At 42.2% G+C, this 20,979-nt stretch overlaps 1 protein-coding gene and 1 long non-coding RNA gene across 2 annotated transcripts in view; one reads left to right on the top strand and one right to left on the bottom strand.

Moving 5' to 3' along the window:
* LIN54 (lin-54 DREAM MuvB core complex component) overlaps positions 1 to 1,433 on the bottom strand; it is a 60,961-nt gene extending 59,528 nt beyond the window's left edge. The window contains exons 1-2 of the mRNA XM_073542845.1: positions 1,028 to 1,433; positions 217 to 885 (exon numbers count right to left, since the gene is read on the bottom strand). Of these exons, the coding sequence (XP_073398946.1) occupies positions 217 to 858 (642 nt within the window). The 5' untranslated portion in view covers positions 859 to 885; positions 1,028 to 1,433. The remainder of the gene's footprint in view (positions 1 to 216; positions 886 to 1,027) is intronic.
* An 8,589-nt stretch (positions 1,434 to 10,022) lies between these two features.
* LOC141100049 (uncharacterized) lies at positions 10,023 to 15,402 on the top strand. Its single transcript, XR_012234582.1, has 5 exons — positions 10,023 to 10,242; positions 10,315 to 10,395; positions 11,553 to 11,778; positions 12,442 to 12,595; positions 14,659 to 15,402. It is a non-coding gene; the product is annotated as an uncharacterized lncRNA (long non-coding RNA).
* The last annotated feature ends 5,577 nt before the right edge of the window (positions 15,403 to 20,979 follow it).

Raw genomic sequence — 20,979 nt, 5'->3', positions numbered from 1 at the left:
TGGGGTCTTTCCATCCCCCCTGGAGGGCAGATCATCTCTACACAACATTACATGGTGGCCAGAGGGTTTCCCCGTTACGGCTCAGAGTGATGGTCATACACAGCACATCGCAGTGCGTGGGACTGGGGGGGCGACGTCATGGCACAAACCCACTCAGATAACTGCAGAGGAAAACCAAGTCCAGGAATGAGTTGCTGCCATCCTGCCACCCGTTACCTGCATGTTCTGGATTTGCTGGCCCTGCAGTGAAGTCTTGGCAGTGGTATTAATGAGCTGGGCGGACGTCACTGAGGACACCCCGCCTTGCCCCCCGATGGTGACCAGCTTGATCTGCTGCGGGGCTCCTTTTGAGTCGGCGCGCTGGTTTTGGGCGGCTTTTTGGGCGCCTGACATCGAGTGCTGTGGTATGATGACGATGGGGTTGCTTCCTTTCCCCAGAGTTGTCACGTACACCTTCTCTTGTTTGATCACCCGACTGCCGGACGCCAACTCCGACGCCTTATTAAGGATCATCTGCCCGGGCAGAGGGGTGCGCAGCTTGTGTATGCCGCTCTGCAGGACAGTCTTCATGGCCGTGGCTGAAGGGGCAGGACTTGGCTTGGGCACACTCACTACCGCTGCCAGGTGGCTGCCATGATTGCCCGGGTCGGCAGCGGCTTCCTTGACTGACGCACTAATGCATTCTCCGCTGCTGCTCACTTCCACTATTTCTTCCAAGTCGGTTTCCATGGGCACCTCTTCCGCCAAGGGGGAGGAGACTGTAATGGCCTCTATGCTGTCTTCATCCGCTACGGACATGCCAGTTTCCATGATCTCGTCCGGTAGGGCGCTGTTCACATCCGCAGATATCACACTCATCCTTCCTATAGTATAGTGACGAAGATCCTGAAAAGAGAAGGACAGAGATCCTTACAGCCAAGAGGGGTGGCCTGCAGCAGCAGGTGAGGAGCTCAGCACAGGACTGCCATAGGTGACGTTATATGTGGACGACAAGTCACCAGATTTGAAACTGCGCTCCCAGCATTACCTCCAGGAAGTGAGCAAGTTGTCGGCCAGCGCCTGGGTCCCGGGGATGGCGGCCTTACATCCGTCACCCGCCTTCTGCACCGTCACGGTGACACCGCCATAGCCGCCGGGTGCTAGATCGGAAAGGGCGCTCTTTTCCAGCCGGTGCCTAACGACAGACACCTCTCCGGGACTCAGCAAGCAACACTGCGCATGCGTCAGCCCATTGCGCGTCATCAGTAATTGCAAAGCGACAAGCTCGGGAGCCTGCGCATGCGTGCAAAGCACGGAGGGATTACATTACAATTTGGGAGGTTGTTTACTTTCGCCGGACGATGTATCCGGTGCGGAATGAAAGCAGAACGTAAGGCGGGCGGGAAAGGGATGACACAACAGTATGAGGGAAGCTGCACACCGTCACAGCGAATGCGCCTGTGAGGCAGTGAACGTGCAGCTTTCTCTCTGGCGGGAACGGAGGGTTTTATACGACCCATTCCCCTGCCGTCATCCATGATGTTACCTCAAATACACATATTCAGGAATCTTAAAGGGATTCTCCACCTTTGGAGACACTATGCTTATATGTAGGGCTACAAATCACTTTTGCACTCAAGTTTCTTAAACAAGCCTGCCCACAAAGTGTTTCTAACTACACATGTAGTGTATGTGTCATATATTCACTAGTGATGAGGGAACATGCTGGGATAAGGTGTTATCTGAGCATGCTCGGGTGCTAACCGAGTAACTTTGGCATGCTGGAATAATATGTTCTGAATCCCGGCAGATGCATGTCTCACGGCCGTCAGCAGCAACACATGTAGGGATTTCCTGTCAGCCAACCCCTGCATGTAGAACAGCCGTGAGAAATGCAGCCACAAGGACTCGGACATATTATTCGATAACGCCGAAGTCACTTGGTTAGCACCGGAGCATGCTCAGATAACACCTTACCCGAGCGTGCTTGCTCATCTCTAATACCTGTCGCTATCTTTGGAATCCAGCGCCATTCTGTGATGTCACCGCTCTTCAGACTCTGCGGATCATTCTATGACCCTGATTCATCATTTGTGGGGTTTCAGTCACTTTCCTTTCTTTGTCTAGTGGTATTAGTTGCCGTTTTTGGTGCCAAATTCATCAAAAAGGTGCATTTGATTCCTGAATTTTAGGGCAAAAGGAGGGCACTACTAAATAACAGATACACCTGAGACATGTAACAACAAAGATCATAAATCACAGAAGAGAAAAGAGACATGCCATATACACAGGGATCACCTAAAATGCACAAATACTGTATTTGGTGCTGCAAAAAACTAGAAATAAAAAACATTTTTAAAGTCATGAAATCACATGAATGTGACCCACAGTAGTGCCACAGCCCTCAGTCAAGTGACATAACATGTAAATTAATACACAATTCAAAATGCAAAGTTATTTAGCCCTATATGGTCAGCACACCAAAAAATAGTACTTAGGTTGGATATCATACCTACTAAAAATATGTATAAAATATCATAGACAGGACAATTCCCTCTAAAGGTATGCAACTAGGTAATGAGGTATTTCAAAAGGTGAAGCAAGGACCTACGTAGTATCTAGCCTGTAAGTTGAGCATATCCCTGTCAGTGTGTAAAGGGTGTTTACAAGTATGCATCCTCAAAATTGGAACAACCAGATTTCACATAGAAAGCCGCATAACAAGTGCAAATGGCCAAACACCATAGAGACATCTAATTACAAATAAGACGTGAAAACCCTAAGGCAATGTTGATTATTTGCTTGCAGAAATTTCTGCAAAGTTTTTGTATCTTTTGGCAGCAAAAACGCAGCAATTTTTGTTGCAGTTTTGTATGTGGTTTTTGCATGCATTTTTGTAAAGCACTGAAGGCTTTTTTTAGCTATATATACTGTAGCTACAAAAAGATATAAAAAAAAGTTTTGTGATGTAATTTCTTGGTTCAACACCACCTTATTCATTCTGATGCAGTAGCATCAAGGTAATGGGATTAGGGCTTGATGTCAGCAGCTGTCATTGACACCAAGCCCTAGGCTTAGTAATGAAAAGGTGTCAGCCGACACCCTCATTACTAAGCCGATAAGTAACACAAGCACACACAAACACATTGTCACAAGCCTGTGTAGGAGCATTAACCGAATGATCCCACATAGGCTCTAACCACCAAACAGCAACTCTTAATTTAAAGAAAAATAAATTGCGTGGGCTCTTGTGTAATTTTCATAACCAGCAGTGGGAAAGCCGATGGCTGAGAGCTGATGTTAATATTCTGGGAAGGAGGCAATAGCCATAAAGGTTCCCAGGCTATTAATATCAGCTGTCGGCTTAGCCTTTACCGGCTATTTTACAGGTGTACCCCAGAAAAAAATTGTCAGTCCCCCTATAAAATCTAACCAGCAAAAGCTAAGTAGACAGCTGCTGGCTGATATTAATAGCCTAGGAATGGGCCATGGATGTTTGCCCCCCTCCCAGACTAAAAACATCAGCTCTCAGCTGCCCCAGAAAAGGCGCATCTATAAGATCTGGCATTCTTCCCACTTGCTCTGTGGCAAGTGGGGTGATGGTTGGTTTTTGAAGTCACCTTTGTATTATCAGGTGACATAAAATCCCGAGGTTAGTACTGGAGGTGTCTCATAAAATCATACACCCAGAATAAAGTCCTGTATTTGAAATGACACAGACTCCTTTATTCAATCTAAATTAAGCCATACTCACCAAACGCCAACATCTCCTACAACAAAAATGAAATAATAATCCACAGTCTCCAGCCAACACCTGTTGACCTGCGGAACTCAGGGCCGTTGGAATGCACTGCCATTTTGGGAGTGACTTTATCGAGTGCCTTGCTCTGCCGAGTAATTGCGGGTGACTACTACTGATCGATTATTCATTTGATGAATATAGATAATCCATTGGGGTTAGACTCTTGCGTTTTCTATTTATTACAAGGTGGTTATTTTAGCAGTAGGAATTCAAATGGAATGGCTAATAACTAAAATTAGTAAATGGGGGTTAAATTCAGATGTACAGGTGTATAATGCCGTCAGTACTTATTAAGATATGGTATTTCATATATTAAGACATACGATTCCCTTAGGCAGGGTGGAGTTACTGTAATAGATAGTGGCAGGCATGAAGTATTCAGTTAGGTAGCAGGGTAAATAATCTATATGAAACAACTGAAGGTGAGCTGATCATCCAGACCAAAAGGTGTTACAAATACAATGTTTAAGTGAAAGATCCACCTGTTCCAGGATGCAAAATAAGCCTATCCCAGTCACCTTTTCTCTGCAGTCTTGGTATGTGGTCAATCTCCATGAACTTGAGCAGTGTGATATTTCCCCCATGATGGTTATTAATATGTCTGGTGAGGGGAGTGTCTCTATGATGTTCAATATCACCCACGTGCTCACCTATTCTGCGTCACGTATGCACGTATGGTCTTGCCCACATATTCGAGACAGCATTCACAGCTAGCCTTGTAGACCACCTCCTGTGTACGACAACTGCTAAAATATCTAATCTTATATTCTTTATCTGTGGCATTGCTCCTGAAATGTGTTCCTGTCTTCAAATGTTGGCGCGCTACACAGTTGTGGCATCTGTAGTAGCCCTTGTGATTTTCAAGCTAAGTCGGTGTTCGAGACATTCTATAATGGCTGTGTACTAATCTGTCACTGAGGTATCTGCCCTTTCTGTACTGATTTGTGGTTGATTAGTTGACTTACTTCCGATATCACCATACATCGTGTCACGCTCGCGCCTTGGCTGAATGGCGCGAGCCGGGGGGTTGTGGCCCCACTGTGCCACAAACCAGACTACCCTGGAATGGGCGTAACTACGGCAGCTACCTTGGTCTTCACTGGAGCCTCTGATGGTGAGGTCAGGCTTGTGCGGCAGGTAGCTGCCGGGTGCCACTCCAGGGTGGTGTCTGGCGGTGGCTGCTGATCCCACTTGGGAACAGGACACCTGGACAGGTGCGAGTGACAAGCGGGCACAGCTTGGAGACACAGGGCAAGCGGGCACGGCTTGGAGACACAGGGCAAGCGGGCACGGCTTGGAGACACAGGACAGGCTGGCGTGGTATGAGAAGGGACAGGTAGGGACCTGTTCACAGAGCAGGTGTAGGCAGGAGGGAGTGGTGTATGTTGGAACAGGGTTTGGACCTGTTCACACAGGAGATGCTGGTATGGATATTGGCAGGAGTGCGGAGCAGGCAGAGCGGCCAGGGAGCCGAGCAGGCAGAGCAGCCAGGGAGCCGAGCAGGCAGAGCAGCCAGGGAGCCGAGCAGGCAGAGCGGCTAGGGAGCCGAGCAGGCAGAGCGGCTAGGGAGCCGAGCAGGCAGAGCGGCTAAGGAGCCGAGCAGGCAGAGCTGCAAGGGTGCAGATGCACAGATAGGGAGGACACAAGGAAAGACACAGCAGAGAAGGAACCACAGACAAGGAGACAGACAGACAGAGGTAAGACTGAGTTCAGACAGAGATACATGGACAAAGACACAAGGACCAGGATATTCTGCCTCCTGGCAGGCGGACAGAGATCAGACAAGTCACTAGGACCAAGACTTAAGGGCCAGGATATTCTGCCTCCTGGCAGGCGGACAGAGAAATACTAGGCAAGGTACCAAGACACAGGAATACGGACTAAGAGCCTTCAGAGAAGGCAAGACATATGACAGGGCCTGGCTAGCTCAGCAGCAAGGAGCTGAGTTTAGACATTGCACAGGCCATGTTTCAGTGGGTGTGGTGGAACTATATAGTCAAGGGCTCTAGGTGATTGGTCAGGGACAGATTAGACAGGTGCAGGTGACAGGTTAAATTTGAACTCTTGTGATATAGTAGACTTATGACAAAAAGTGCTGAGTCACTTCAAGAGCATCTCCCAGCCTGCTTCTCTCGAACTACCACTAGACAACTAGGACAACTGTGCTCAGTTTATGAAACCTATTCCAGAAAGGTGAACGAATACAGTATAATTCTACAAAAGCTTAATACATTTGATTATTTTGAAGAGCTGCAGGGTTTCCAATAACTTAAGTTTGATAGAACACATAGTGTGTGATATTAAAACAAGACGGAGGCAAGAATTGTACAAATACCCGAGACGTCATTTACTGTACATTGCTGGCTCCACCAGGTTTCAAAACATTCATCTACGTCACACTCTTAAAAATCTTCAACACTCAGAGAACAGCTTATAAGAGTACATGCAGAAGGCTACTAAGATACAAGTCGCTTTCACGCAAAATAAAACAGATGGAAGTGGAAGCAGTGCACAAGAAGGCAGTAATGGAAGCCAGCGAAGGCTGCAAAGAGGCAGAAATAGGGGATCTAGAGAAGGAATGTGAGCATGTCACAGCCATGGCAAGATTAAAGGTCCTGGAACAAGCTTTTAATGGGAGTCAAACATACTGCTTCACTTTAAGTGATTTTGATACTGAAGACCCTCTTAAGCGCACAAGAGACAATGTGCTAAACCAGAATAGTGCATTTACTGACTCCAACAATCATTCCTGACATCATAGACATTCCTCTTTGGCAACAGGGCGCAGATCGTTCACCGGCATCCTGCATTCAAGGTCAGTACAAAGCGCTGCCAACCCCTCAGCCTGAACCTTTTTCATGCACCAGAACTACCAGACCCCTGCACCTCATCAAAACCTGTACATGTACACCTGTAAACTCTCCTCCTTTGAACAGGGAGTATTTAGGCATGATGGAAAGAGAAGCCTAAGCTGCAAATATAGCCCTGATCGGCTGGTTCTATGTATTATGTAGTTCAGTGCTGTATACTGTATATCTACAGACTGTATATTATACACCTACATGAAGCAAAATAAACACAAACCCTGCTATAACCAAATACCGTATATACTCGTGTATAAGTCGACCCCCCCTAATTTTACCTAAAAAAACTGGGAAAAATGTATTGACTCGCGTATAAGTCGAGGGTGCACAGTGAGTGGCCTCAGTTATCTGCATAGTATGTGGCCCCAGTTATGATGCACAGTATGTGGCCCCAGTTATGATGCACAGTGAGTGGCCCCACTGGTTCAGCGGTCACGTGGTACCCGCTCATTAAATATGCGCATATTTAATGAGCGGGTACCGTTTGACAGCTGAAGCAGGAAGAGAGCAGCGCCGACAACATGTAACAAGCAGGGGAGCTGCAGAGATGGGTGAGTATGATCTGACACCCCCGCTCCCCCTCTCCCGCCGATCCCCCCCGGTATATGACTGGTGTATAAGTCGAGAGGGGGACTTTCAGCCCAAAAAAATGGGCTGAAAATCTCGACTTATACACGAGTATATACGGTAAGTAAAAAGCAAAAGTACTTTTAAATAACACAGGGTTCCTTGTAATATGATTTTGGTTCAAATGGCTTTCATGCTAGTTTTGATCAAAAATCGTATTACTAGGAATCCTGTGTTATTTAAACCCACTTTTGTTTTTTACTTATTTGGTTATAGCAGGGTTTGTGTTTATTTTGCTTCTTGTAGGCTTTTTCGGTGTTTGATGGCCAAGGTGAACATGCGTTTATATGCTGCATGTATGCCAACTTTGACTAAGCTCAATTTTTGTGTGCTTAGACTGTATATTATGTAGAGTATTGCATACTATGTAGATAGGTATCAATGTGCCTTATCTTGATAGATATCTATATGTCATGTTGGAAAAAAAGAAGAAAGCAACACCAGTAACATATCACAAAAGAGAGCAAACGGGTGAAAAGCTTCCCAGTCATAAGTCTAACTGAATAGTAGAAACAAACAATGAAAACTGCACTCCAAAAAGAGTGCAAAATATAGGACATTAAAGGTCTTGAAAAAGGTTCACACTATAAACTGAAACATCTATAATTTGCACTATTTTTGGAGTGCTGCTACCCTTTTTTATTTTTATATGTCATATTATATAGACAATGCTGGATAACCGTATACACTGTGTAGTACATGGCAGCTGGCTGTATATTTGGTGTTACCTCTGGTCGCATCCATTGCCCCATGGTGATAGTATAGGTGCAACATCTATACCCTGCAGTGATAGTGATAGAAATATATGGTGCAGGGTGCCAATAACGAGCTTCCATCATCGTACACTTTAGCCTTTATTTATATATCAGTATTTTTGATCAGTATTTGTATGCCAAAACCAGGATTGTCTCCAAAACAGAGAATAGATGTCAATTTTTCAATTGTAGTTTCTCACTGCAAGTTCCACTTCTTGTTTTGGCATACAAACAGTGATGGAAAATACTGAACCAAATACTGACCTGTGAATATGACCTAAAGCAGATGACGCCAAGATGATAAAAAATGGAAGCTGAGTTGTGATTGTTGGCTATAAACAGCAAATCTGTGTTTGTTTTTTGACAGTTCACATTTTTCTGTTTATTTTAGAACTTGAATGAAGCACATTATTCAGTGCAGTATAAATGAGTAATTTCTCTTGATTTTCAGCTGCATCCCTCTCAGGCTTCTACCTTCAGCTGATGACATCATAGGCTTCTTCCTTCTATTATGACATCACAGCTGATGGAATGGAGGAATAATAGTGATGTGTTCCACACGCAGTCTTCGTTCCATCAGGTAGATCCCAGGCAAGAGCAGCGTTCTCCATACATGGAAGATCTTTAGGTGGTAATCCTAGATGGTTCTGCAGGAAAAGCACACCTCTGAATAGCAGGTAAGGATCCTTCCAGTTTTCCATTCTGTTTTGTTACATCTGTGTGACATTTTTACTTTTTCTTGACTGCAGGGGTTTCCATTGTAGTGTAAATGTCAAGGACTCAGTACAGTGACAGGCTGTACAATACAGGAGTTGCACTTTCTTTGCACAGTAAACTAAAGTTGATAGCTCTCTCTGCAAATGGTTATATGGTAAAAAAAATTAGCATTTTTGGGCCTTTATTTACATATCAGTATTTTTGATCAGTATTTCGTCAGTATTTGTATGCCAAAACCAGGAGTGTCTCCAAAACAAAGAATAGATGTCAATCTTTCAATTGTAGCTTTTCACTGTAAGTTCCATTTCTTTTTTGGCATACAAACACTGATGGAAAATACTAAACCAAAGACTGACGTGTGAATATGGCCTAAAGCGGATGACGCCAAGATGCATATACATTAAATGGGACCATGCTTGGGATGATAGAAAAGGACAAGGACTTGGGTCTTCTGGTTACAAGTATGTTGAGCAGCAATACTCAATGTCAAGCAGCAACCGCAAAAGCAAACAAGATTTTAGGGTTAATAAAAAGAGAGCTAAAATCCCATGATCCCAACGTATTGTTACACCTTTATAAATCGCTTGTGAGGCCACATCTAGAGTATGGGATCCAGTTTTGGGCTCCATATTTTAAAAAGGACATTCAGAAATTACAGTCAGTTTAAAGGCGGGCAACTAGATTATCACAAGGGATGGAAGGCTTCTCATATAATGAGAGTTTGGAAAAGTTGGGCTTGATTAGCTTAGAAAAAAAGATGCCTCAGAGGGGATCTTATTTATATGTATAAATATCTGTGTGGTCAGTACAAATGACTGGCGCATGGCTTATTCCTTCCAAAAACCATACCAAGGAGCAGAGGGCGCTCATTACTTGTGGAAGAAAGGCAATTCCGGCAGCTAAACAGGAAAGGGGTCTTTACAGTTAGAGCAGTCAGACTGTGGAATGCCCTACCACAAGAGGTAGTAATGGCAGACACTACAACAGCTTTTAGAAAAAGGGCCGGATGATTTCCTCAATACACATAACGGGATATAGTTAATTTAGTGACGAACAGAACAATTGGTGGAGAAAGGTTGAACTTGATGGACCTAGGTTTTTTTTCAACCTATGAATCTATATAAAAAAATGGAAGCTGAGTTGTGATTGTTGGCTATAAACAGCAAATCAGTGTTTGTTTTTTGACAGTTCACATTTTTCTGTTTATTTTAGAACTTAAATGAAGCACATTATTCAGTGCAGTATAAATGAGTAATTTGTCTTGATTTTCAGCTGCATCACTCTCAGGCTTCTACCTTCAGCTGATGACATCATAGGCTTCTTCCTTCTATTATGACATCACAGCTGATGGAATGGAGGAATAATAGTGATGTGTTCCACACGCAGTCTTCATTCCATCAGTAAGATCTCAGGCAAGAGCAGCGTTCTCCATGCATGGAAGATCTTTAGGTGGTAATCCTAGATGGTTCTGCAGGAAAAGCACACATCTGAATAGCAGGTAAGGATCCTTCCAGTTTTCCGCTCTGTTTTGTTACATCTGTGTGACATTTTTACTTTTTCTTGACTGCAGGGGTTTCCATTGTAGTGTAAATGTCAAGGACTCAGTACAGTGACAGGCTGTACAATACAGGAGGTGCACTTTCTTTGCACAGTAAGTTAAAGTTGATAGCTCTTTCTGCAAACGGTTATATGGTAAAAAAAATTAGCATTTTTGGGCCTTTATTTACGTATCAGTATTTTTGATCAGTATTTCGTCAGTATTTGTATGCCAAAACCAGGAGTGTCTCCAAAACAAAGAATAGATGTCAATCTTTCAATTGTAGCTTTTCACTGTAAGTTCCACTTCTTTTTTGGCATACAAACACTGATGGAAAATACTAAACCAAAGACTGACATGTGAATATGGCCTAAAGCAGATGACGCCAAGATGCATATACATTAAATGGGACCATACTTGGGATGATAGAAAAGGACAAGGACTTGGGTCTTCTGGTTACAAGTATGTTGAGCAGCAATACTCAATGTCAAGCAGCAACCGCAAAAGCAAACAAGATTTTAGGGTTAATAAAAAGAGAGCTAAAATCCCATGATCCCAACGTATTGTTACACCTTTATAAATCACTTGTGAGGCCACATCTAGAGTATGGGATCCAGTTTTGGGCTCCATATTTTAAAAAGGACATTCAGAAATTACAGTCAGTTTAAAGGCGGGCAACTAGATTATCACAAGGGATGGAAGGCTTCTCATATAATGAGAGGTTGGAAAAGTTGGGCTTGATTAGCTTAGAAAAAAAGATGCCTCAGAGGGGATCTTATTTATATGTATAAATATCTGTGTGGTCAGTACAAAGGACTGGCGCATGGCTTATTCCTTCCAAAAACCATACCAAGGAGCAGAGGGCGCTCATTACTTGTGGAAGAAAGGCAATTCCGGCAGCTAAATAGGAAAGGGGTCTTTACAGTTAGAGCAGTCAGACTGTGGAATGCCCTACCACAAGAGGTAGTAATGACAGACACTACAACAGCTTTTAGAAAAAGGGCCGGTTGATTTCCTCAATACACATAACGGGATATAGTTAATTTAGTGATGAACAGAACAATTGGTGGAGAAAGGTTGAACTTGATGGACCTAGGTTTTTTTTCAACCTATGAAACTATATAAAAAAAATGGAAACTGAGTTGTGATTGTTGGCTATAAACAGCAAATCTGTGTTTGTTTTTTGACAGTTCACATTTTTCTGTTTATTTTAGAACTTAAATGAAGCACATTATTCAGTGCAGTATAAATTCGTTTCTCTTGATTTTCAGCTGCATTCCTCTCAGGCTTCTACCTTCAGCTGATGACATCATAGGCTTCTTCCTTCTATTATGACATCACAGCTGATGGAATGGAGGAATAATAGTGATGTGTTCCACACGCAGTCTTCATTCCATCAGGTAGATCTCAGGCAAGAGCAGCGTTCTCCATGCATGGAAGATCTTTAGGTGGTAATCCTAGATGGTTCTGCAGGAAAAGCACACATCTGAATAGCAGGTAAGGATCCTTCCAGTTTTCCATTCTGTTTTGTTACATCTGTGTGACATTTTTACTTTTTCTTGACTGCAGGGGTTTCCATTGTAGTGTAAATGTCAAGGACTCAGGCTGGTTTCACACTTGCGTTTTTTTTCGCGGGATTTTAGCGCTAAAAAACGCATGCGTTTTTTTCCTATACTTTGCATGGGATGCGCTTATGTGCGCATACACACGCATTTGTATGCGTTTTTGCGTGCATGCGTTTTTTTGCGGTATGCGCTCGGGCGCACAAAATGCATCCTGTTGCATTTTTTGGGCGTCCGACTTGCCTCAAAAAAACGCATGCGCGCGCAATGCGTTTTTTTACAGCAAGACACCCATTATAAGTCTATGGGTGCGCATATGTGCGCATTGGCATGCTTATGTATGCGTTTTTTTGCACATGCGTTTTTTTTGTTAACCATGGAATTTAGGGGTTTGGGTTAGAGTTAGGGTTAGTTAAGTGGTTTTAGGGTCAGGGTTAGGGTTAGGGTCAGGGTTAGGGTTAGGGTCAGGGTTAGGGTTAGTTAGGGTTTAGGGTTTGGGTTAGGGTTAGTTAGGGTTTGGGTTAGGGTTAAGTATGGTTTGGCTTCTACCTTCAGCTGATGACATCATAGGCTTCTTCCTTCTATTATGACATCACAGCTGATGGAATGGAGGAATAATAGTGATGTGTTCCACACGCAGTCTTCATTCCATCAGGAAGATCTCAGGCAAGAGCAGCGTTCTCCATACATGGAAGATCTTTAGGTGGTAATCCTGGATGGTTCTGCAGGAAAAGCACACCTCTAAATAGCAGGTAAGGATCCTTCCAGTTTTCCATTCTGTTTTGTTACATCTGTGTGACATTTTTACTTTTTCTTGACTGCAGGGGTTTCCATTGTAGTGTAAATGTCAAGGACTCAGTACAGTGACAGGCTGTACAATACAAGAGTTGCACTTTCTTTACACAGTAAGCTAAAGTTGATAGCTCTCTCTGCAAACAGTTATATGGTAAAAAACATGAGCATTTTTGGGAGTTCATAACATATCAGCCTGGTGCACGCCTGATTTTAGTGATGTCAAATATGACGGATGCGAGGGTATAATATGGGGGATATTGCATGTATTACAGGAAGTCATGTATCCTTTTATTGCTGAATAAGTGTAAGAAGTCATGCACAGAAAACTATACTAAAAAAATAGACTGGAACTAAAGTACCACCTATGGGATGTAGCAATCCTAAAGTCAATATCAATCCTTTAAAAATTATTGTTGCATGTCTTAGGATAAGCAGCTAAACCATAAACTCAGTTTGCAGACATGCGTTTTAAGGTGTTTGCCCCTCATCAGTGCAAAACCAGGAGAACTGATTTGACTGGGTGAGAGACCTCTGACAGGAATTTTAAGGGGTTAAGTTTCTCCTTGTGGAAAGTTCCAGGTATGCCTAGGTAGAGTTATAGACATGCAATGTCCCCTGGGATTTTCTATATACGCATGGCCACTCAGAAGAGACTCTTTCAATATTTATATTTACATTGTTTACATTTTACATTATATTTTACATATTTAACATATTTACATTTTCAGAGTTGCATTATATGGCGTAGAAGTCTTTCTACACCGATTTGGCACTCTCCACAAGAATAAACTTTACCCCTTAATACATCTATGGCAGGGTAAAACTGAGATAGTAACATGGCAGAAACGTGTTACTTTCATTATAAAAGCTGCTGCCCCATTTGGAATCTAGTGACGTGGGTCTTGCACCTTCAGCCAAAGTCACACAGGGTATAACAAAAAGTCTATCCTTTGTTATTATACAGGGGATCTTCGATGGTTACCCTATAAGGAACATTGAAAAAGATTCATAAAGTCATACAGCAGTTACTATATTGTTATGCAATTGATTTATTTTTAGCAATGTTATTAAAGGAGAGTTTTTACTTCAAAATGTTTTACACCACTTTTCTGGAGAAAACACTGAGGTATAGCCCTAAATATGGTAATTTACTGAACTTTGAAATGACAAGCTCATCAACCTAATAGCCATTCATTGTATATGGCTGCGTGTCCTAGAAGTCAATATCAACCCTTTAAAAAGTTTTGTCGCATACAGCACAAAACCTATCATTTGTTATTATACGGGGATCTTGGGTAGTTACCCAATAAGGAACATTGAAAAATATTCTCAGAGTATTACAGCATTTACTTTATTGTTATCCACTTTATTTATTTTTAGCAATGTTATTAGATGAGAGTTATACTTTAAAGCATAAAATGCAACAAAGCATAAATGAAACCCCTAAGCAATAATCAGACAGTAGTTCTCATTTGGAAAACTATTTTTGTTTTCTGTGAGCAAACCTCAATTTTAACACAATTGCTAACATAATCGATGACTGTAGCTAATATAGTAAATCATTACCATATTTCCTCTTTATAGAAAAGTACTTGTTGCAGCAGCACAATAGTCATTAACTTACATGAGGTACTTAGCTTTTGTGCTCTTTGATCAAAAATTGCTATCAAACCACGTCAAGGTGTACCTTTTAATATGGATGATCCCTAACCACTATATACCCTACCTTTCCCTGTGCCAAACCAGGCCTCATCTGAATGGGGAGTGAAAAGGAAACTAGGTGTAGCTAGCAATTAAATCCTTGTATGGGAAAGATGGGTGGATAAGGGTGCTGAGACCTGGAGGGGGCCACACACCACACAGATTTTCAATAATGTTCATAGACAGGACTGTTAAAGCCATTGAAAAGCTTTTAGCTTGTGCCTTTTGAGATAGTCTATTGTGGATTTTGATGTGTGTTTAGGATCATTATCCATTTGTAGAAGCCATCCTCTTTTCAACTTCAGCTTTTTTTTTACAGATGGTGTTATGTTTCCATCAAGAATTTGTTGCAATTTCATTGAATCCATTCTTCCCTCTACCCGTGAAATCTTTCCCCTACCATTGACTGTGACAAACCCCAAAGCATGATTGCTCCACCCCCATGCTAAATGGTTGGCAGGATGTTCTATTCTTGACATTCTGTGCCCTGTTTTCTCCACACATACTTTTGATCATTGTTGCCAAAGAGTTCTATTTTAACATCAAAATTTGCATCACCTGGCCTTTCCTAACAATGATAGTGAACAATCCATAACCATAACAGGCTAATTAAGGTCTGAATCCATAGTCAAAGTTATCTAAGCACACAAATCTTCAAGGATGCCCAAACTATTGCATTGGGCCATTTACATTTTTGTAATTTTAAAAATGTTTAAAAAATAACAATTTATATTTTTTTGCCTGAAATACAAATGAAGTGTGTCATCTTTAACTTTAGACCTTTTAGAGATCATTTCATCTTCAACTTGCATAACTGTTCACAATAACAGAATAACAGTAATTTTGACAAAGGGTGTCCAAACTTTTACATATCACTGTACAAATAATATACACAATGCATCAGCACACACCAACTAATAACTACTAATAAATGTTTTAGGTTCAAGTGAGCTAAAAGGTTACTCTCAAACATACTGTATATATACTAGAGAGATGTGTGAAGTAGACATTGCAGAGCTGTGTAAAATATTCTTCTACTTTTCCTAAATTGTAACAAAATCATTGAGGGTTTTTTCGACCAAAATGCTAGAAAACACCTATATTGGCGATGGAAAGGGAGGCTATGAGGGGTTACGGAGGAGGCCTATGTTTTTTAATTTTATTTTTAGGTGTGAATTAATCTGTTTGCTGACAATTTAGGAAAAGTAGCTAAAACCAAGGAAACTATCATAATTGTTAAGTTTAAATATGTAGAATGTATGAAAATGTGTTTTTTTCTGTAACATGCTTTATACAGAAGTAAAGGTTTCTATGCACAATTGACTAAAGTCAGCTGATTCTGCAAATGTGAATATGTTCTGCCTCCCTTGTATTTTGCATGAAGTGTTTCTCCCATGTTTTAGGTCGAAGTGAGGTAAAAGGTTACGCTCAAAAAAATATATGCTAGAAAGATGTGTGAAGTAGACATTGTAGAGCTGTGTAAAATATTCTTCTACTTTTCCTAAATTGTGAACAAATCATTGATGGGTTTTTCTACCAAAATACTAGAAAATACCTATATTGGCGATGGTAAAGGAGGCTATGAGGGGTTATGGAGGAGGCCTATGTTTTTTACTTTTATTTTTAGGTGTGCAATAATCTGCTGACAATTTTGGAAAAGTAGCTAAAACCAAGGAAACTATCATAATTGTTAAAGGGAACCTGTCACCCCCCTGGCGGTTTTAACTAAAAGAGTCACCTTCAGCAGCACTAAGGCTGCATTCTGTGATGGTGGCTCTTCCGTTTCTGACCCCCAGTAATGCCGAAATATTAACTTTTATAAATGGGTCCTCATACCTATAATGAGTCCCATAGGTATGGAGTCTCCCCCCTAAAGCAGCCACCTCCCCGCCATCAATCATGTCTCTGTAGCGTCTGTGCCCCGCCTCCCATAGCCATCCATCATGCCCCTGTGTTCTGCCATCTGTGTCCCGCCTCCCATAGCCGTCCTTGATGCCCCTGTGCTGCCGTCTGTGCCCCGCCTCCCATAGCCGTCCATCATGCCCCTGCTCTGCTGCCTGCCCCGCCTCTCATAGCCGTCCGTCCTGCCATTGCTCTGCTGCTGTTCCCCACCTCTGCCTCCTATGCCGGTGCCTGCTCTGTGAAAACAGTTCTCAGGCATTCGCAGTGCGTGCTGCCCAAAAACTGACATCAGTCGATTACTCCTGTATGTTGTGAAGGCCCCAGATCCTGCCCCACAGTGTGTTATGATGTATTCACACTGCGGGGCAAGATCTGGGGCTTCCACAACACGCAGGCGTGATGGCCTGATGTCATTTCACGGGCAGCGCGCACTGCGTATGCCCGAGAACTGTTTTCACAGAGCAGGGAGCCGGCATGGGAGACAGGAGGTGGGGAACAGAAGCAGAGAAGGGGCATGATGGACGGCTGTGGGAGGTGGAGCACAGACAGCAGAGCAGGGGCATGATGGACGGTTATGGGAGTCGTGCCACAAATGGCAGAGCTGGCACATGAAGGACGGCTATTGGTGGCAGGGCACAGACGGCAGAACAGGGGCATGATGGACGTCTATAGGAGGCGGGGCACAGACGGCATCACAGGGGCGTAATGGACGGCTATGGGAGGCAGGGCACAAGATGCTACAGAGACATGAATGATGGCAGGGAGGCGGCTGCTTCAGGGGTATACTCCATACCTATGGGACTCATTATAGGTTTGAGTTACTTTTTATAAAAGTTAATATTTTGGCATTACTGGGGGTCAGGAACGGATGAGCCACCTTCACAGAATGCAGCCTTAGTGCTGCTGAAGGTGGCACTTTTTGTTAAAAACGCCCAGGGGGGGTGACAGGTTCCCTTTAAGTTTAAATATATAGAAAATATATGAAAATGTGTCTTTTTTCTGTAACATGCTTTACAGTAAAGGTTTCTATGCACTATTGCCTAAAGTAAGAGGATTCTGTAAATGTGAATATGTTCTGCCTCCCTTGTAATTTGCATGAAGTGTTTCTCCCATGTTTTAAGTCCAAGTGAGCTAAATGGTTACTCTCAAATATATATACTAGAGAGATGTGTGAAGTAGACATTGTCGAGCTGTGTAAAATATTCTAATTTTCCTAAATTCTAAGCAAATCATTGAGGATTTTTTCTACCAAAATGCTAGAAAACACCTGTATTGGCGATGGTAAGGGAGGCTATGAGGGGATATGGAGGAGGCCTATGTTTTTTAATTTTATTTTTAGGTGTGCATTAATCTGTTTGCTGACAATTTAGGAAAAGTAGCTAATACCCATGTAATTATCATAATTGTTAAGTTTAAATATGTAGAATGTATGAAAATGTGTCTTTTTCTGTGACATGCTTTATAGTAAAGGTTTCTATGCACAATTGACTAAAGTCAACTGATTCTGTAAATGTGAATATGTTCTGCCTCCCTTGTATTTTGCATGAAGGGTTTCTCCCATGTTTAAGGTCCAAGTGAGCTAAAAGGTTACTCTCAAAAAAACATATGCTAGAGAGATGTGTGAAGTAGACATTGGAGAGCTGTGTAAAATATTCTTCTACTTTTCCTAAATTGTGAACAAATCATTGACTTTTTTTCTACCAAAATGCTAAAAAAAACACCTATATTGGAGATGGAAAAGGAGGCTATGAGGGGATATGGTGGAGGCCTATGTTTTTTAATTTTATTTTTAGGTGTGCAATAATCTGTTTGCTGACAATTTTGGAAAAGTAGCTAAAACCAAGGAAACTATCATAATTGTTAAGTTTAAATATGTAGAATGTTTGAAAATGTGTCTTTTTTTCTATAATATGCTTTATAGTAAAATTTTCTATGCACAATTGACTAACGTAAGCTGATTCTGTAAATATGAATATGTTCTGCCTCCCTTGTATTTTGCATTAAGTATTTCTCACATGTTTTATGTCCAAGTGAGCTAAAAGGTTACTCTCAAAAAAACATGCTAGAGAGATGTGTGAAGGAGACATTGCAGAGCTGTGTAAAATATTCTTCTACTTTTCCTAAATTGTAACCAAATCATTGAGGGTTTTTTCTACCAACATGCTAGAAAACACCTATATTGGCAATGGAAAAGGAGGCTATGAGGGGATATGGAGGAGGCCTATGTTTATTAGTTTTATTTTTAGGTGTGCAATAATCTGCTGACAATTTAGGAAAAGTAGCTCAAACCAAGGAAACTATCATAATTGTTAAATGGAACCTGTCATCCCCCTGGCAGTTTTAACTAAAAGAGTCACCTTCAGCAGCACTAAGGCTGCATTCTGTGATAGTGGCTCTTCTGTTTCTAACCCCAGTAAGGCCGAAATATTAACTTTTATAAATGGGTCCTCATACCTATAATGAGTCCCATAGGTATGGTGTCTCCCCCCTGAAGCAGCCACCTCCCCGCCGTCAATCATGTCTCTGTAGCGTCTGTGCCCCGCCTCCCATAGCCATCCATCATGCTCCTGTGTTCTGCCATCTGTGTCCCGCCTCCCATAGCCGTCCTTCATGCCCCTGTGCTGCCGTCTGTGCCCTGCCTCCCATAGCCGTCCGTCCTGCCCTTGCTCTGCTTCTGTTCCTCACCTCTGTCTCCTATGCCGGCGCCTGCTCTGTGAAAACAGTTCTCAGGCATTCGCAGTGCGTGCTGCCCATAAACTGACATCAGTCTCAGTCGATTACTCTTGCATGTTGTGAAGGCCCCATATCCTGCCCTGCAGTGTGTGTGTTATAATGTATTCACACTGCGGGGCAGGATCTGGGGCCTCCACAACACGCAGGCGTGATGGGCTGATGTCAGTTCATGGGTAGCGCGCACTGCGTATGCCCGAGAACTGTTTTCACAGAGCAGGGAGCCGGAATAGGAGACAGGAGGCGGGGAACAGAAGCAGAGAAGAGGCATGATGGATGGCTATGGGAGGTGGAGCAAAGACAGCAGAGCAGGGGCATGATGAACGGTTATGGGAGGCGTGCCATAGATGGCAGAGCAGGCACATGAAGGACGGCTAAGGGTGGCAGGGCACAGACAGCAGAGAAGGGGCATGATGGACATCTATGGGAGGTGGGGCACAGACGGCATCACAGGGGCGTAATGGACGGCTATGGGAGGCAGGGCACAAGACGCTACAGAGACATGAATGATGGCAGGGAGGCGGCTGCTTCAGTGGGAGACTCCATACCTATGTGACTCATTATAGGTTTGAGGTCCTATTTATAAAAGTTAATATTTTGGCATTACTGGGAGTCAGGAACGGACGAGCCACCTTCACAGAATGCAGCCTTAGTGCTGCTAAAGGTGGCACTTTTTGTTAAAAACGCCCAGGGTGGGTGACAGGTTCCCTTTAAGTTTAAATATATAGAAAATATATGAAAATGTGTCTTTTTTCTGTAACATGCTTTATAGTAAAGGTTTCTAGGCACTATTGCCTAAAGTAAGCGGATTCTGTAAATGTGAATATGTTTTGCCTCCCTTGTCATTTGCATGAAGTGTTTCTCCCATGTTTTAAGTCCAAGTGAGCTAAATGGTTACTCTCAAAGATATATATACTAGAGAGATGTGTGAAGTAGACATTGTCGAGCTGTGTAAAATATTCTAATTTTCCTAAATTCTAAACAAATCATTGAGGATTTTTTTCTACCAAAATGCTAGAAAACACTTGTATTGGTGATGGAAAGGGAGGCTATGAGGGGATATAGAGGAGGCCTATGTTTTTTAATTTTATTTTTAGGTGTACATTAATCTGTTTGCTGACAATTTAGGAAACGTAGCTAATACCCATGTAATTATCATAATTGTTAAGTTTAAATATGTAGAATGTATGAAAATGTGTCTTTTTCTGTGACATGCTTTATAGTCAAGGTTTCTATGCACAATTGACTAAAGTCAGCTGATTCTGTAAATGTGAATATGTTCTGCCTCCCTTGTATTTTGCATGAAGTGTTTCTCCCATGTTTAAGGTCCAAGTGAGCTAAAAGGTTACTCTCAAAAAACATATGCTAGAGAGATGTGTGAAGTAGACATTGCAGAGCTGTGTAAAATATTCTTCTACTTTTCCTAAATTGTGAACAAATCATTGACTTTTTTCTACCAAAATGCTAAAAAAGACCTATATTGGCGATGGAAAAGGAGGCTATGAGGGGATATGGAGGAGACCTATGTTTTTTAATTTTATTTTTAGGTGTGCAATAATCTGTTTGCTGACATTTTTGGAAAAGTAGCTAAAACCAAGGAAACTATCATAATTGTTAAGTTTAAATATGTAGAATGTTTGAAAATGTGTCTTTTTTCTATAATATGCTTTATAGTAAAGTTTTCTATGCACAATTGACTAACGTAAGCCGATTCTGTAAATGTGAATATGTTCTGCCTCCCTTGTATCTTGCATGAAGTGTTTCTCACATGTTTTATGTCCAAGTGAGCTAAAAGGTTACTCTCAAAAAAACATATGCTAGAGAGATGTGTGAAGGAGACATTGCAGAGCTGTGTAAAATATTCTTCTACTTTTCCTAAATTGTAACCAAATCATTGAGGGCTTTTTCTACCAACATGCTAGAAAACACCTATATTGGCGATGGAAAAGGAGGCTATGAAAGGATATGGAGGAGGCCTATGTTTTTTAATTTTATTTTTAGGTGTACA

The sequence above is a fragment of the Dendrobates tinctorius genome, unplaced genomic scaffold (assembly GCF_039654945.1).
Source record: "Dendrobates tinctorius isolate UK_male_01 unplaced genomic scaffold, ASM3965494v1 ptg000011l, whole genome shotgun sequence".
Lineage (NCBI taxonomy): Eukaryota > Metazoa > Chordata > Amphibia > Anura > Dendrobatidae > Dendrobates > Dendrobates tinctorius.
Note: the sequence above shows the minus strand (reverse complement) of the source record. Positions and strands in the feature narration are given on the sequence as shown.